This window comes from Dermacentor albipictus, chromosome 9 (genome assembly GCF_038994185.2).
Source record: "Dermacentor albipictus isolate Rhodes 1998 colony chromosome 9, USDA_Dalb.pri_finalv2, whole genome shotgun sequence".
Taxonomy (NCBI): Eukaryota; Metazoa; Arthropoda; class Arachnida; order Ixodida; family Ixodidae; genus Dermacentor; species Dermacentor albipictus.
The window spans coordinates 124,944,270-124,963,237 of NC_091829.1; the positions used below are offsets into that span (position 1 = coordinate 124,944,270).

Sequence of the window (18,968 nt, forward strand, 5' to 3'; positions counted from 1 at the left end):
CATGAAGTGCCTGCTGGGATTTATCGCTCACGGCCAACGCCGTCGACGCCGACACCGACGCCGACGACACCGGCTTTTCTGAGACACGAGCTCCTTAACGCTGTCGCGTTAAAATGGGCTACGGCGCAGCGACTACGCGCCCCGCATTGGACGCGGTGAGCGTCGAGCAACGCAGCGTTCGGCGCGGCAACGAAATGTGCGCCTGAGCAAGCGACGCACGCCTAGAAACAGCTCGTTTCTAAGGCAACACCGCATTCACTAGAGGCGCTTTTGTACCGTTTTGAAGCATCGTACTCATGGCTCAGTGGTAGCGTTTCCGTCTCACACACCGGAGACCCTGGTTCGATTCCCACCCAGCCCATTTTGCAAGAGTTGAGCCAAAGCCACCTAGAAAAAAGCGCAGCTGCTTATATACCGCCGCGACGCCGCGAGCGACGGCGCGAGTTGGAGCCCCGTTTCTCCTATGTCGTGACGTCACGGTGTCACGTGGTATTGAAGGCGACATTGAAGGCGACACCGCCGCGCCTGAGGAGCTGGGTTGAGCTCTCGTAATATGCTTCGCATAAAATGAAATGTCACACAAAAAAAGAAAGAGTGAGTGGAATTACGTGAACGAATAAGCTGTTACATAATTTAAGAAGGCATATTGAACACATCATTCAATCAGTGGGCTCAAAGATTACTGAGCCATCTGCCACACGCTGGCTTAGTGTTGGACGCTCGTGTGCTGCTGTCCAAAATAATCTGCAAGCCATCACAGCAAGTCTCTCACGAGATGCATATGGGAGGGGTGACAATAAGGCAGCTGCGCTGCTAAAGCTAAAGTGGCAGATTTGTAGGCACACTTTTGATGATGTATGATGACGCATTGACTGAGAGGCTATCAAAGCCCTCCAAGCAAGGTCGCTGCATGTTGATCTCTTGCAGGACGCGACAACACCTACAATCACGATGCTGGAGGCACAGAAAGACCTCAAGACAAACCTTAAGAATTCTGTGCCAGCAATGATATTACATTGTCAGTCACATCAGAATTTGAAGTTTGAATGCAGGGAAGCAGAGAAGCTTTTGTTGATAAACATTTTATCAACTTGAAGTATAGGTTTCATGTCCATCCAGTTCTGGCAAAATTTGCAATACTGTTTGCCAGGGAGTGCTACCGGGACATCGTTGCAAAGGCACTGAAGTTGCTTGTGCATTGTAGACGCTGTGCGCCACGCTGGGAAAGCTTTACACCCCTGATATGTGGAATAACATGTAGCAGAACTGTTTTAAAAAAAAAGTCTACATAAAACTCTACAGATTACGAGGTGCTGTCTTGGCTTGTGTCGGATTGCCTCAACAAGGCGACGCACCGTCTGTGTGTCCGGCCTCCCTGCTGGTCCGCAGCAAACATCAGCCACCTCTTGGTGGCGTCTGCAACAGCTGCATCAGTCGTGCCGAAGAGGGCACGTGTTGCACCTGTGAAAAAGAGTTCGGCAGGTGTCACGCTCTTGTAACACAAGAAGGCGAAAGCCTGCTGCACATTTGGTAATACATTAAGTTATACAGTTGGGGTTGAACTTTTTTGTAAGACAATTGGCGATGCATCAAGTTATACAATCAGGGCTAGACTTCTTTGTAAGACATAACGAGCCGCAATGGGAAGTACAGGTGCGGCATTAAGGCGACCTCCTGAACGCCACATATGAACACTTAACGTAGTGCCTAAAGTGCTGTATGTTATTGCATGCACTAGGCCACACCGTTAGACAGCAAGATGGCTGCAACAGGACGTGTGAAATCAGGCACGCACTAGGCATACGTTTAGTAAGCTAGAACAGTGGAGCGGCAACGGCTTCAGCGAAGCGTGCTTGTCTCGCACCCCGGTGTGCCCGGGTTTGATACCCAACCAGACCGTAACGTACCAATTTTTTTTTCAAAGCCACCAATTTACTTTGTTTACAGCAACGTCCCCGAGAAATTTGCTGGCCATTTTTCTTCAATGTCACAGCCAACATAGACACCTAAAGCTTCGCCTTAATATTCCACACTTAAGTGCATAAATCTGTCTTCTGAAATAAACTAACTAAGTAAACTAAGTTAGTCTTACTAACTAAGTAAACAAGCACGGTGTCACGCGCGTACAGGTAAACATGAACACATCTCGCTTGATGACCGCGGAAACTCGTCAAAACCTGGAAAGCACGCCAGCAGCAGCAGGCAAATTGACCTTCGCACTCTTGCTTGTCTCGCTTCAACGCGAATGCAGAAAGCACAGCGCATACTAAGCTACTAGCACTCGGCGTATGCATTTCGTACCCATCGCAGATTGCGTTGAAAATGAGGCCCCGCGGGCGCACACTTCGGCCACACAGCAGATCGCTTTTAAGGTACGGTGCCCGCGTGGCAGCTCCGTCAGCAGCAGCCACAGAAGCAGAACGCACCCCCCCCCCCCCCCCACTTCTACCGTCTCCTCCACCTTGTGTACCGCGAGTGAACTAAGTCCACGCGCGTCCGGCCACCTTCCTCTCTCGCATGCTCGAGAATAAGCTGCGGTTGGCGGCTCACCCTCGCACGCTTTCACTTGCACACACAAGGCGCAGCGATGGTTTTATCGCCGTTGGATATTATACAGAACCTCACGGTGACGCCGACGGCATAAATGCACTTTGAGTGTCCATATAATTACTATCGAAGTAAACGTTCAGTGAAGAACTGTTGTGTTATGTTTAAATGGTCTGACAAGCATCTAAACTACACCTTGAATTTTGTCATTGCAAGATAATCTTGCAATGATAGGAAAAAACATTTTATCTCTTAAATTACCATATCTTTAAACTAGCAAAGAAACTCCAGCGAACTGACACAAGCTAACCTTCTGTAGTGAAAAGCTGTCAACAAACGTTACAAAAGCAGGAAGTGTTCATGCCTCAGTTCTTGTAAAATGCAATTTTTGTAAATTCACAGAAGTTTATCTCCCACTGTTATAAGTACTATGTGTTTATCTGTACATATGTAATCCATACAGTGGAACCCAGATATATTGAATATGATGGGGATCACAAGAACTAGATAAAAAAACATATATACATGCATATTCAAGGGGATTTTAGAGCTGTTTGATAAACACAATAATTCATTATATGTGGGTTCAATATATCCGGGTTTGACTATAAGTAGCTCGATAACTGGGGCTGGGCTGCCTCTATGCTAGAAAACGAAATGCAGAGGTTGTACATTTGAGCATATAGGAGCGCTAGGTATGCACAAGTCAATTGGCAATTTACAGAAATATCATGGAGGATTAGTTCACTAGGTTTAATATCACATTTGCATAACTTATTTGCCAATTCAATTCAAAATAAATTCGTAGTATGCATCAGTTGAAACAGCAGAAAAATCACTGCAAGTTCAGAATGCATTATAGCCAGCGATAGCATATCTAACAAACTCACGCACTTAATAACCACGACACTCAATTAGTACAGAGTTCCGAACTGACATGCACTGCCTCCTTTATACGGGTCTAAAATTGGCACGTTCATAATGCAAAAAACTGCAGGCAAGATAATTGTGCAGGTGGCAGCAAAGCTTATTTCCTATAGTATAGTGGCTTACCACTAAGTCCATGTGGTCTCGATCCGAGAGATAGTTGTCAAATGCCAGAAGTTGCTCTATAGTGTTGACGGGGAGTGGTGTACAGTCACTGGGCAGCTTCATGACAACATGGCTTCCACTGGTTTTCCTTGCGCACACTTCTCACGTTGAAGAGTATGTCGCCAAGGGCCTTTAGGACTTCCTTCACGAATCCCATAGAATGTGTCAATGTTAGGATATCCTGAGGAAAAGCACTGACATACTCAAAAATGCTACACTGCACCTGATAATGGTACCGAAAAAATGCATACCCGCCCGTCCTTAAAGACAGTATAATTTTTATGCTGCTGCAGAGACCGTTTTTTTTGTTCAACCCACCCTCTGCGACGGCTCACTCGTATTACGGAAATTGCGTCCTCGCAAATAGCCGCCAGATTCTTTCTGTGCGATCCCCTTTGGACATTACTGCTTTACACGGCAAAAAGGCAATGCCGACGCACAAAGCTATATGCATCATGCTGGTTTACCAACCGCAGTGATCGCTGTGTTGAGTAACGCCTTACAGGAGGCTCGTGCAGATATAGCGTGGTGATTTCAAGTCTACTGGACTTGAAATGCGTGAGAACTATGCCGGTGACTAACGCAAATATTTTATCATGATTGGCGCTTCCGGGTCGCACTGGGTGGGCCATACACGAGCACTCTTTTCTGTTTTAGTTCCCACAACAAGTGACTACAATGAGAAGATTTTCCAATTCACCATGGCCATTCAGACATCGCTACTCCTCGTCAAGCGGAAACCGATACTGCGAAAATAGTTAACAGCACGTGCACACCTAAGTTGCTGATGCACGTCGCAAGCACATGGTTACGAACACTGTGGTTACGACTGCACGTAAAGGCTACACAGTGGTTTCCCAATGACGTCGTATGAATTGACATTACTTAAAGTTCGTGGAAAACAATCTAAAATATGTCCAAATCGTTCCACAGCACGCAACGGCACCACATTCAAGCAGCACCGTGTCAGCTTGAACAAGCCATCCTTGCGCGATAAGAAGGTCTATAGTTTAGCTTTTCCATCTCGCAAAATCCCTAATTCCCCAAGAAAACAGTTTTTACCGATATTTGTACTGCTTCAGTGTAGCTACATCACGCAAGTTTTGGCTACGCAGGCGATATGTCACATGACTAAAATGCAATATTTTCAAACCCCTTGCAATTTTTTCATTCAACACGCATGCATGTTCATGAAACAACGTAATCAGGGTGACCTAGCAAGGCTAAGGTCTAAGCATGAAATTTGGTGTTAGTCCCTCTAACAACACACGAAAGTATCAGTGTTTGCTCTATCAAGCACTGCATTTACTGTGATTCTTACCAAGCTGTCTCATGTGAAGCTGTTGTACAAGATCAAATATTTCCTGAAGTGTGGGGCATCGGCTGCTTTCTTCTGTAAACAATATCAGAGCATTTTAGACTAATGGTATCATCGTTTTATATTTAATATGTGCAAGTATATGTAAAATATTTAGGTCTCTGTGAAAACCTCATTCAAGCAGAAGGGCAAAAAATGTCGTGTCTAATCGATCAAACAGAAAGGGAAAACTCTGAACAAGAGTAAGCTACAAGCACTCCTAAAACAAACATTACTAAATATATGTTTCATCAGACGTTAACAGAATATGATCATCTAGTAATTAGAAAAGGAACAAAATTCGGTATTGTACATATAATAATGAAATTATATGCAGAGAAAATTTGACTCAGACCCCAAATATTTTCCCCGAATTATACCAACAATCATGGTTACAACTAGCCAACATTTATTTTTTCTTGCGCTATGTACAGTAGGATGCAACAGGGACAAACCGGACACTGAATATGAAGCGGACACGAAGTGACACACGGGAGCGCAAACTACCGACTAGTTTATTGTCAGATCATACCACATTATTTTAAAGCACACCACGAAGTATTGCGACTGCGTGAACTATGATTACAGCAGCTTCACTCAGATCGCGTTCTCACGTTTCTGGTTGTTATGATTCTATAAGCGCATTCTGTGTGTGAATGTATTCTTTGCGTAAGTGATTTCGGCTTTTGTTAGCATGATTAAAGGTGCTCACGCAGTTGTCATTTTTCTTCTATTTCTAAAGCCTCTAGGATTTCCCTGATTATCGTATCTTTTTCTTTAGCGACGACTGTCATCTTGTCGTCCTGTTGTGTCCTACTGTACGTAGCACTAGAAAAATGAATGCACACCAACTAGCCCAATTCATATCTCTTTTAGACAACTAGCCAAATTGACAAAAAATGCTAACTGGATTGGTTTAAACGTACTTTTAGCCTATAGATCATAGAGCTTGGCAATACTTATGCTAGTATCACTTGTAGCCTAATTTAAAGCACAGGCAGCAGACCCATGACAGAGACACAACGTTCAGCCAAATACAGGAGACTTAGCCACTTTACTATCAATTATGAGTACCTCTCTGCACAAAAATGTTATTTTCGCCATACCTTGGCTAGAGGGAACTGGATCTCGTGAGGTAGAAGCATGCCGAGTGACAGGAGATGGGCAAAAGCTCCCTGCAATTAAGGAAAGGCAGTGACCACAGCAACATGAAATTATTGTATAACAATAATGAATTTCAACTAGAAAGAAATGCAGCGCATGTTTTGAAAATGCAAGAACCATTGCAATAAGCAAATGACAGCTCATTTACATAGTGGCAGGAAGTGCTCCTACCACTAGAAATAAAAACTTTCATCCGTTTATATTTTTAGGCAACGAGTTTTAAGCAAGCAATCTCAAAACAGGCCTTAATCACTTTTGTTATAAAAATAACTCATTTGTAAAATAAGTATTTTAGATATGTCACTTAGCCAGTTCAATAGTACTACAGTGGCAAAATTTGGTAATTAGGCATAGCATCTCCCACTCCCTCTCAGCCTAATCATTAGAAAGTCTCCATTTGCATTTGTCTGCATTCCTATAGGCTTCTGGTAAGTGTTGTTAGTCCCCTGATATGCGAAGAGAAACAAATACTCAACAATTCTGAATAGTGTGTTTCGAATCAAACAGCAGATGCTATTCGAATTGCATTATAAATATTGAATATTTGCACACCCCTCGTAACCTGACCGTAGAGCCCAAGTGTTTGCAGCTGTGCAAACCAGAGCAAACCACAAATATTAGTTTCAACTATGTGAGTGTTGATAGTTCCAAGCAGCCAAACAGAGTTGAAAGACACATTGTACCAGCTGAACAAATTTAGAATGCAGAGATAGTCATTCATGTTCGTAGTACCTGTGTCAGAACATGGTGTTTCCTGCAGCGACCATCCCTGGGTGTTTGACATGGCGTCGGCATACGATGCTGGGCAGGTCTTGGGCCCAGTGACATGATGTCGGGAGATGAACACGCACTATCTGGAATGAGTAAATATAGTTGCTCACAAGAAAATAAAAAATTGTGCGTATGATGACAACTGCACACTAGACGACATTCTTTATTTTGAAAACCTGGAATGTTTGCAAAAAATGTTGTGTTGCAAAATTTTTCCATAGATGTAAGTTGCTCAGAATTACAAGCTCAGCTGTGCAACTTAACCTAGTTCAATAAGATAGAAGGTTCCCCCCCTCATTACACGTTTGCTCAGTTTCTGCTGGCCAGTGCATTTCAGTGCAACAGCTGTGCTCGCAATTAGACAATACTACGAATATGTTTCCCGTACACACAGGTGCAGGAACTACAAACGTGCAGTCGCGGTAGTGAAAAAGTAGAGACCAATAACATATGAATACAGATGATAAAGGTTCTGATTCGTGAAGTTTGGGCCAAGTATCAGTCCTGAATAAAATGAATCTATACCTTAAGAAGGCTCCTTTTCTCTCTAACGAGAATTAAATTTGCTTTTTTAATCTACATTGGTCACCTTACTAACAGCAACATATTCAAAAATTACTGTTAGTAAACCTGCTCCAAGTAACACAGGGTGAAAAAATTTTAAAACCTTGCACCTGCATGTACTTTTTAATAATTGCATATTGCTGTACCTGAATGCAATGCATTGAAGAGGAGGTAGACAGCTCGAATAGTCCTCTGGTCACTGGCGGTGTGCTAGGTGAACTCTGAATTGGGCATGTCAGTACTACAGCACTTGAGCACGGGGCGATTGATTGTGGTTTCGGTGCAGGTGGCAACATGGGAGCTGTTAACAAAGCTAACTCAACATAAACAATGTCAATAAATGCCTGCACAAAAATATAAAGACGCTATATATTCGATGGATATGTTATAGATACTGTATTTGTGATTATAAAACAACAGCAGTCCCATTCAAAAGAAATGCAATGGGCTGCAATATTTCAAAAGACAAGTTGCATATTTTATCAAAAAGTAAATAGAAAAAAATACCTTTAGTGTGACATGATGGCTGTGTTCCCAAGGCCATTAGCTCATCAACATCATCTGTGTCCGAGGAGTCGTAAATTATTCTACGCTTTCTCAGCTTTATTGTTCTCCGTTGTTCATCCGGGTCAGAATGCCTCAAATCTGATGTGTCCAGTGACTCATTCAGCTTTTAAAAAGCAGCCTTCAATGTATCTTAAGAAAGAACACATACTGTAATGACATATTTTCACACAGTGAAATTTTAGGGTACGTGAACTCCATTCAACAAGCCTCGATGACCAGTAATCTTCACTTCCTCAAGTGTCCATGAAGCGTCGATAACCTTCCGTGAGGTCATGGCTTTTGAAGCTGAAAAAAACAGATGCCAGTATTAAAATGTGAAGTCGTGACGCACCAAAAGCAACAATCAAAGGGTTACATTGACTGGCTTTAAGCTCACATAAATGGATGGATATAAATAAATGATTGAAGGTATTAAAATGTGGCTGTTTGTGCCACGGGCAGTGTGAGGTGGGCAAATACTTATTTTATTTTGAATCCCTTGCCTAATTTTAAAAACTGCTTCTGGACATCCATTCAATTGTTTTGGCAACATCTAAAGGCAGTTCCTTCCTATAAAATCAGTTTTAGACATTTTTATTGGTCTATCCGCTAGCTGCTACTAAGGTGTGATTCCTTTCAAAGAAAGTTGTCCACAGAAATGCTCCACAGAGAAAGCACTGTTACAAGCGTGTACCAAAGTATAATTTATTACACAAGAATGAGCTCCCCCTTGATGTGCCCTCTTTATATATACTGTGCCAATTCACAGCAAAAATAACTGTTTGACTTAACTATTTGCTTCTAGACATCTACGACATCTTGTCGATAATGCATACATGTATTCTGCAATCACAGTAGGATGACACGGCAGATTTGCCGCGCGCCTCTCGTTCCCTCTCAAATCAATGAGTCACCAAAGTGGCAAGGAGTTGACGTTTCAATCAATGACATTTTTTAAAAGTTGGATCCCCTTAAGAGGAAGCTTAGCTCGGGCCCAACTATAGTGCCGCCAATTCAAATACATGAAACACAAAAATGCTTTTCTAAGGTTACACCTAGATCGATTTTAATGACACTTCATTTCATTTCATTTTATTTGGGCCCATTTACAAGCAAATGGAGGGGGCCAAGGTAAAAGCTGCTTATTGGCAGCTTGAGTGGTCCCTGGCCCCCTTTACATATTGGCAGAACGGTGGCAAAGAACACTTTCAGAAATGAAAAAAATAAAGAAGAGTGGGTTACATCAAAATAAAAACATTTCTTTCATTGAATGCATGTGGTTTTACGGAATCATGGCGATTTAAATGGTAGTTTTCACCAGGCAGATGAGCTCCGATGCTGTCAAGGCATGGATGTCAATGCCGGCTTCTAGGTAATAATTTAATAGCCGTGGCAAGGTATTTGCGACCATTTGATGGCCGTAATTTGTCCTCGAGAAGGGTATGAGCCATTTTTCATGGCTGCGCGCCTCATATGTTGGTGTATTCTCTTTTAAGTTTGCTGTATTTGTAATTAAGTTGCTTCTATTTTTCACCTGAAAGTAATAGGTGCGTAGGAGGGTTTGTTTGTAGACATGATGACTTTTTGTTATGTTATACTTGGTAAAAAGATTCTCAGTGTGTGAGTTGTATGGCACATTTGCGATAGCGCGTATTATCTTTTTTTGCATCAATAGTATTTTAGAGTGATTGGAAGCTGATGTCGTGCCCCATACAAGATGGCAATAATTTACGTGCGAGGCAAATAATGCATTATAAATGATCAATTTAACTGACATTGGTAAAAGGTAGCGATTTCGACGTAGTAAACCTGTTACGTGGCTCAGTTTCTGCAGTACAAAATCCACGTGAGCGTCCCATTGCAATGTGTCGGTAAAATATACGCCAAGTACTTTTACCGTGTCAACAACTTCTATTTTCTCAGAGTTATAAAATATGTTGTTGGTCAATGGAGTACATGTACCTCTTGTTTTAAAGATGACTGCTTGTGTTTTATTCGAGTTTACTTTTAAAAAGTTGTCCTGGCTCCATTTTGAGAGATGGGTTATTAGGTTGTTCGCTGCACTAATGAGGCCTGTAAAAGAGTTGTTTGATAAAAAAACACTCGTATCGTCTGCGTAGTTTATGAATTTTGCTTCTCGGTGGATAAGAACTATGTCGTTTATGTAGATGTTAAACAAAAATGGGCTAAGGATACTTCCCTGAGGGACACCTGTTTGTATTTTTCGTGTAGATGATATGTTAGTGTTTATAGCCACATATTGCTGTCGATTTCTAAGGTAGGATGCCAGTAACTGAAGAGGAAGGCCTCTGATGCCATATCTTTCAAGCGTAAGTATTAGGAGGTCATGGTTTATGCAGTCGAATACTTTTGTGAAATCTATGAATAGACCAATTACAAGTGACTTATTTTCGAGGTTCTGCAGTATATATTCTTTTTGTGCTACTAGTGCCAATTCTGTTGATTTACCTTGTTGAAAACCGTATTGAGCGTCTGTTATTAGTTTATGTTTATTGCTGAAAGATGTTAATTGGTTAAGAATGATTTTTTCAAGACCTTTAGAAAACTGCGGGAGAATAGATATCGGACGGTAATTTTTTAAATCAAGCTTGTCACCTTTCTTATATAACACAATTACTTTTGCAATTTTCATTTTTTCGGGAAAAGTACCTGATGTTATGCATAAGTTATAAATATAAGCTAACACAGGTGCAATGTCACAAATGACGTGTTTGATAGGTCTTATTTGGAGGCCATCAGCATCGTAGCTGCATGAATTTTTCAGTTTCAGAAAAACTGAACAAACCTCGGTAGGTGTTGTCGGTTGGAAAAAAATAGTGTCCATGGTTGCAGGGAATTGAAATGTACATGGTGGGCTTAGTGATAAATGGGAATCAGTGTCTGTAAAGTAATCATTAAATGCGTTAACTAAATTATCTCCGCTTAAAATGCATCCGTTTACAGAAACTTTCTTTATAGGTTCAGTGTTCTGTTTACGTCCCATTAGTTCACTTAACTTGTTCCTCATCTTCTCTGTTTGTCCCTTGCATGAAGAAAAAGTACGTAAATAATAGCGATTTCTTGCATTTCTAAGCTCTTTATTTAATTTGTTTCTAAAAAACTTTGAAGGATTGATTTGAACTTTGAACTATTGTTCGTTATAAAGAGATCAAGAGTGGTTTTCGTAGTTTCTGTTACTCTCGTGAAGGTTTCAACCGCATTTATACATCCGCTTGCCACAAAAATTCTTTGAAAGATCGTTTTCCTAGCACCATCGGAACTCATATCAATGTTGAAGTCTCCTCCTAAGACCACTTTATATTTGTTTTCTGACGCAAATTCTAGCATGCGCTCTAAAAAAATGAAAAAAGGTTCTAATAAACCATCCGGCGGGCGGTAACATACTGCAAAGAGTACACCCGGTGTTTGTACACACAACATTTCACAATTTTCTGTCATACAAGAATACTCGGCTAACAGTTCACATGTTAGAGAATCATCTATCAGAACAGATACTCCTCCACCGCGACGCGAGGTTCGGTTTTTATAAAACACTTTTTTGCAAGGCAGGCGAAAAACATCATCAGAGCAATACCATGTTTCGCTTAGCATGACTACATTACACTGATTATTTATATCAGAAAAAAAGGTTTCTAATTCTGGTAGCTTGCTGGAGACTGATTAAATGTTCATATGTATGAAAGACAGTCCCTTCTTTTGAGTGGCCAATAATGTGAACCAATACTGCTTGCCAATACATCCCAGATGATTCATTTCGGCAAAGAGTCAGATAATAGCAACAACAAATTGGCGTTCATTGCAATAGAGCACGAAGATCATTTTCACCCTTAACGACAACTGCCGATTCACCGTTTGCCCTACGTACGAGAACTTTTCCATTTGAGTGCCACACGAACTGGTATCCCGCTTCCTTTGCCCATTCTTTGGCAGTGGCGAGGAGTTTCCTCGAGCGAGAGGTTAGGTTTTCGTTAATGAAGATGTTGCCCTGATTGTCTCTTAAGGCTCGCCTTTTGGCAATTCACGCATCCTTCAGTTCCTGCCGTGCAAGACGGATAATAATTCCTCGCATTTTTCCTTGCTTTGCCGGGAGCCTGTGAACTGCCACAACATCTTCGTCGCATAGAGGTTGAAGTTCAAGCTTCTTTGCAAGATCATTTACCCTTTCGAGTAGGTTTTCATTGACAGCATCAGGTACACCGTGTATCTCAATGTTAAGACGTCTGCTGTGCCATTCAAGTGCGTCTATGTCAGCCTGAATCTGATTGAGCTCCCTCGGAGAAGCGTACTTCTCTATTTTTTCTACTTTCTGTTTGACAGTGTTTAATTCCTTTTCGTGGATCTCAAGCCTTCGTTGAATTTCATCAAAGTGATCGGAAAGTGTTTGGATGGACTGTTCGATCCCGTCTACCTTGTTTGGCAGACTAACAAGCAAGTTTAGTTTTTGGTCCATTTCAGCAAGTTTTTTGATTATCTCACTTTCATTCTTACATGCTTTAGCAGAGGAGGAGCTTTTACTTCCTGTAGGTTTGCAAGACTCGCACTTCCAATTCTTTTTGAATTGATCTCGTTTGCCCTTAATGGCACTTTCAGCAACGCCGGAGCAGGTACCGCTATGATACGAAAATTCACATTGTGAACAAGTCAGAAACAATTCGCTTTCATCTATCACAGAGCGACATTCACAGCAACGCGACATAGTTTGCAGCTGTGCAGGTCTATGACTTTCCAAAATAGGGCAATGAGAGCAACAAATGAACACAAATTTGTAGATTGGCTGTAGCGGAAAGAGCGCGTTGCAAGATGAGTAACGTAAAGAAAGAAACCAACCTGAGAAACACAGAAAGAGCGATAAGTGCCGTGTCCTTTGCGCTCCACCGCCACAGCCAATGTGATAGGAAACGCCCCCAGCTCAGTTACAAGCTGCGCTTCGTCGACGACGGTGGCGGCACACGTGGTCCGGCTTGCGAACAGAAGGCGCGAAGTTCAAATGTCCAGTTTGGCAGAGGCGATGAAAATGCTTTTGGCAGGTAGGACGCTACTGAAGATGGAAGCAGCTGGGCAGGTCCAAGAAAAGTTGTACTACAGTCCGGTTGTGGTAGCGTTGGGTCCCCAGCCAACCTGAGAAACACAGAAAGAGCGATAAGTGCCGTGTCCTTTGCGCTCCACCGCCACAGCCAAATCTGCCCTTGTTGCACTTGAGAGAGAAAGTTAAATTCTAGCGTCTGTTGCAAGTGGAATTTTGATTTAGTGGCAGAGTTCGTTTAAGAAATTTTCAAAATTTATGTTTGGAAAAATAGAAGCACGAAGTTTAGAAATTCGTAGCTCTGTGCCATGAACAGATATCGCGCAGTTCTTTATAAACTGCATCAATTAGATCGTCTGAAGCGGACAAATTTGATATGTCAATTTATATCCTAAGTGAATTTGATACGTTGTTTTCAAGGGTTGTTCAAAGCCCACTGACATATTAGTCGTTTCTTTAAGGCCATGTGTAATATACCAATATTGTTCGCGTTAGAGGTACTATTAGGTGCAACGTACAGAACTGTGGTATCATTTTTCATTGCTGAGTGACAGACTTGTAAACATGATAGTGTCGCTTTCTGAGAATTTACGATTTTTAGAAATCTTTATTAACAAATTGACGACATAAAAAAATCGCAACCAACAGTCACTGGATTTTAACGTTGTCTTTTAAATGCAACAAGCCTCATGAAATTTGGAGCACTGGTTGCTGAGAAAGACTATTTCTCATTTCCCGTGTATTTTGATAGGAGCCGCCGAGCGAAAGCTTTCTCCTAATTGTCAAACCTAGAATGGCCAAAAATCTGCCTTTTCCGTGATTGTAAGGCGCTTGCGCGAAGCCCTTTGCACGCGACGGCGTACGTCGAACGTAGAACAGGACAAAAAGAACCGAACGCGGCTCGAAATGGTGGACAACAAAACACACGTGGTTAAATTGGCAAGGCATGCACATATATATCCACCATGATTTCGTAGCATTCGAGTGCACCACCCGCTTTTATCTCATATATGATCGCACATGCACCCTTGCAATTTTATATTAATATAGCGCGGGCGGCGACAGCGCGGCGCGTCAACGGCCTTATAGCAATGCGGGGCACTCCTGGAGCGACAACGCAGCAGAGTACCTTCCATTTGCCTCGCACGCCACGCGTGCATCGGTCGCAGATCCCGCGCTACTAGGAGCGCGCTGACACCAGGCGTATGTACTACGCGTATGTTCAAGGACTTTTGGAAATGCGTTGTTTGCTTTAAATCAGGGGTACAATCAGGGCTCGATGGGAACCAAAGGTCAGCGGGTCGCCTCGCATTGGGCGCTCACGGGAAGACTACAAATGAAGCTGTGCAGGGTGATATGGGCTGGACTAGTTTGAAGTGAGGGAAGCTCGCAGTAAAATTGAGTATGAAGAACGCCTGAGGAAAATGGAAGAAAGTCAATGGGCTGGGAGAGTGTTTCGGTATATGCACGGGAAAAACATTGATTCACAGTGGAGGAAAAGAACTAGGAAGCTTACCAGCAAATATGCGGCCCGTAGGGTGGGCAACACAGCAACAAAGACGGTGAAGCGGAAAGTCAGAGAGGCTGAAATAATATCATGGGTGGCGGCAATGGAAAGGAAACCTGCCATAAGTATCTACTTAAGAGGAAAAAACGAAATCAGGAAAGAAACAGTTTATGATAACTCAAAGGGAAGCTCATTACTTTTCGAAGTGAGATCGGGATGCCTTAGAACACGCACCCATAGAGCGAGATATAAGAAGGAACAAGAAGCATGTGCTTGCTGCGGTGAAGCTAGGGAAACTATGGAGCATGTTTTATTAGTATGTGAAGACGTCTACCCAGCGGGCGATTTAGGCACCACTGGCCTCCTTGAAGCCCTTGGGTTCAGAGGGAGCAGTGGAAAAGTAAACATGTCCGCAATAGGCATTAGTAAGAGGCGATTGGAGGATTGGTGGACGAAAGGTAGGGAAACGACAAAAAAACGGAGACGTACAAAAGCACAGTTAGCAATAGGGGATCAGAAAATTTGGGTGTGGGAGTTTATAGTGTTTATTTTTTTATTTTTTATTGTTTAACTTTGGTAGGACATTAGGCAGTATAATAGCAAGAGCTTGGTGGCGCAACCCACCGCCCCGTTCCAATGGGGACGCTCATAACATCCATCCATCCACCGTAGTCACTAGACGGCGTGGCGTGAATGATGATTTCACGTCGCATTTTTGTTTTCCTCCAAAACAGCGTAGCGCGAGCGCTCATAAAAAGGCTAATTAAATCGGTGCTCGAACCATGTACGAAAAAGCGCTTCGCACATGTCCGTTTTTAGGTGGCACGTACCGCAGCCAGATCTGATAGGGTCGCCGCAAATGCACAGCGATATTAAACCGCGAGAAAACTAGTTCTATAACGCAAATCTAGTGGTATATACAACCGATTCTCCCAACGGAAGTATATACGAGCAATGAAAACGAGCAGAGACGCACAGGCGTTGTGCTCACTTTCCCGCCTTTTTTCCTGAATGGTGCCTCTGTTTCCGTACATTATCAAATCGCATTGCAATGAACGTACAAGGGCAATTCGAAACACTGCTCAAATCTCACTCACCTTCTATATGGCTGAGTCGGGGGCGATTAGCAGGGTGATATCCGGGGAGAACAAGCACGAAAAATCCACAGTGGTAGAACAACGAGCGCACAAACGAGGGAAACAAAACGCACGCCGCCGCACGTCCGAATGCGCCAACGAAGTAACACAGCGCAAGAGCACATACATACAAACACGCACATACAAATACACGCTTAACTCAATATGAACTGTACATTTATTGACGACTTGTGTAAAATTGCGTTATAGCTTAGCGATCGCTGCTGTTTTCGCGTGTGTCATATTTTTCTGATTGCCTCCTTTGACGAACTATTTTTTTTTAACGCAGTATGGCAGTGCACCGGCCGGCGCGTACGTAGCGCGGGAGAATGTGCGAAATTCAAACCTCGCTAATGTAGCGCTGTACGTGTGCGCGCGCACGTACAGTTTTGATCGTTTGGATAAAAAAATGAAGCATTCCGTATAGCAACCGGCACGAACTAAATTAGTGACCGGGAACGTACAGAACTGCGGCTGTTTGGGCTTGTTAGTACAACTGCATGACAAATCGAAGCGCAAAACGTGCAGCCGCTCTGTCACTTTTTCTTCTCTCCCTTTTTACATTTCTACGTGTTCTTGCGCAACAAATTCTCATGGAAACTACAGCAGCGCAGATTGTGCTTGGTGGCCAAGCAGATTCCCAGGACATTGTCCAGCACCCATGTTTATGTTACAGAAAAGTGCTTGGCCTCCATAGTAATATATACGCAACATATCGCAGATATCGGCCAAGCCTGTTTCCTTCACTTTCTGACATGCCCTACTGCTTCTAAATCGCAGTGTACTGTCGCTCTCCTTCACTTTCGTTAGTTCGAACTTTCGTTAACTCGAACTGAAGCGGCTTCCCCTTGCGGTTCGAATTAACGAGCTTTTACTGTATATGAAATATTACAGTTACCAAAATGGTCTCCAATAGAATAAGGGCAACACTGGACTTTAGTTAATCACGGGAACATGCTGGCTTCAGGAAGGGATGCTCTACAACGAATCACATCGATGCCATCAATCAGGTTATCGAGAAATCCGCAGAGTACATTAAGCCTCTCTATATGGCTTTCACAGATTCCGAAAAGGAATTTTATTCAGTAGGTATATATCGGCAGTCATAGAGGCATTACGTATTCAAGGAGTACAGAACGCTTACTTAAATACCTTGGAAAATTTCTACAGGAGTTGTACAGCTACCTTAATTCTACAGAAGAAAAAAAAAAGGAAAATACCTATAAAGAAAGGGGTCAGACAGGGAGACACAATCTCTCCAATGCCATTCACTGCGTGCTTAGAAGAAGTATTCAAGCTATTAAACTGGAGAATGATTAGGAGTAAAGATCGACGGCGAATATCTCAGTAACCTTCGGATAGCCAATGACTTTGTTCTGTTCGGCAACAATGGAGACGAGTTACAACACAAGATTGAGGACCTTAACAGAGAGAGTGTAAGAGTGGGGTTGAAGATTAATATGCACAAGGCAAAGATAATAATAAATATCAAATGCAAAGGAACAAGAGTTCAGGATCGCCAGTCGGCCTCTAGAGTCTGTGAAGGAGTACGTTTACCTAGGTCAATTAATCACAGGGAACACTCATCATAAGAAGGAAATTCAGATTTATAAGAAGGAAATTCACAGAAGAAAAAAAATCGGTTGGATCGCGTACTGCAGACATTGCCAGCTCCTGACTGGAAGCTTACAATTATAATTGAAAAGTAAGGTGTACAATCAGTGCATTTTACCAGTGCTGACGTATGAGGCAGAGACTTGGAGACTGACAAAGAAGTTTGAGAACAAGTTAAGGACCGCGCAAGTCGCGATGGAACAAAGATTGCTAGGCATAACGTTAAGAGACAGACATAGGGCGGTTTGGATGAGAAAGCAAACGGGTATAGACGATATTCTAATTGAAATCAAGAGGAAAAAATGGAGCTGGGCAGGTAATGTAATGGACTGGTTAGATAACCGTTGGACCATTAGGGTTACAGAATGGGTACCAAGAGAAGAGAAACGCAATTGAGGAGGACAGGAGACTAGGTAGAGCGATGAAATTAGTTGGAATCGGTTGGCGCAGGACAGGGGTAATTGGAGATTGCAGGTAGAGGCCTTCGTCCTACAGTGGACATAAAAAAGGCTGATGATCATGAGGAGGAGGAGGAGTCGAAAAGGTTTCTGACATTGAAAAACTGACCAAAAGCTGCACCTATTCATTGAATTTATCACTGCATGTCATGCATGTTGGTAGCGCTTGCCCGACTTTCTTCTTGATTTTATGACCAAACGATTATTCGAACGAGCTTCTACCTAAATTGAGGACGACGCAACGAGCTATGGAAAGAAGAATGATAGCGGTAACGTTGAGGGATAGGAAAAGAGCAGATTGGGTGAGGGAACAAACGCGAGTTAAGGACATCTTAGTTGAAATCAAGAAAAAGAAATGGGCATGGGCAGTCCACGTAGTAAGGAGGGAAGATAACCGATGGTCATTAAGAGTTAAGGAACGGATTCCAAGGGAAGGGAAACGTAGCAGAGGGGGGCAGAAAGTTAGGTGGGCGGATGAGATTAAGAAGTTTGCAGGGACAACATGGCCACAATTAGTACATGACCGGGGTAGATGGAGAAGTATGGGAGAGGCCTTTGCCCTGCAGTGGGCGTAACCAGGCTGATGATGATGATGATAATGATGATAATGTAAGTGGAAAGTGCGTTGTTTAAATAAGTTACATTAGTGCATAGCGGAAAGGGACAACAGCAGAATTGAGACACACAGGGCACCGAATGTCTCGTTTTGGCTCTCAATGGGCTGTAATTTACCTATATTCATACCGAACTATTGTCATATTTTTTGTTATCACATGCAGCTTTTGACCATTACATATAATTGCTTCGTAGATTATAATATTGAGTTGCAACTGAATAGAGGTAAGTGGTAAGGCATGCTTCTAAATGCATGCATTGCTTGTTAATGCCGTGGTTAGCTTTGCTGGCCATCAATGGCGCCAATACTGGTTTTCGCACTTGTTCTACAGTGAAATTTCTACATTTCTATGATGCTTAGTCTCTATCACAGGAATGAATGGGCAGAGACTTCGGATTCCTTGCCATAAGAAGTTCACTCCGGAGAATGCCACTCCAAGTACTGTATATCACCTTGTTAAAATGCATTTTGCTTAAGCTTGCCTCCGTGTTCATAATGGTTTGAGCAGCTATAGGACACTTCGCAAAATATAGTTTCCGTTTATGGTTCAGG

The 18,968-nt window shown here is 42.7% G+C and overlaps 1 protein-coding gene across 2 annotated transcripts in view; it reads right to left on the bottom strand.

Moving 5' to 3' along the window:
• Nucleotides 1–1,155: 1,155 nt before the first annotated feature.
• LOC139050120 (uncharacterized) overlaps nucleotides 1,156–18,968 on the bottom strand; it is a 53,360-nt gene continuing 35,547 nt past the window's right edge. The window contains exons 3-9 of one of the 2 annotated variants that reach the window (XM_070526335.1): nucleotides 12,890–13,180; nucleotides 8,003–8,347; nucleotides 6,893–7,014; nucleotides 6,103–6,171; nucleotides 4,961–5,032; nucleotides 3,601–3,781; nucleotides 1,156–1,461 (exon numbers count right to left, since the gene is read on the bottom strand). In XM_070526335.1, the coding sequence (XP_070382436.1) occupies nucleotides 4,970–5,032; nucleotides 6,103–6,171; nucleotides 6,893–7,014; nucleotides 8,003–8,039 (291 nt within the window). In that variant the 5' untranslated portion in view covers nucleotides 8,040–8,347; nucleotides 12,890–13,180 and the 3' untranslated portion in view covers nucleotides 1,156–1,461; nucleotides 3,601–3,781; nucleotides 4,961–4,969. The remainder of the gene's footprint in view (nucleotides 1,462–3,600; nucleotides 3,782–4,960; nucleotides 5,033–6,102; nucleotides 6,172–6,892; nucleotides 7,015–8,002; nucleotides 8,348–12,889; nucleotides 13,181–18,968) is intronic. The other variant, XM_070526334.1, reaches the window with a different exon arrangement.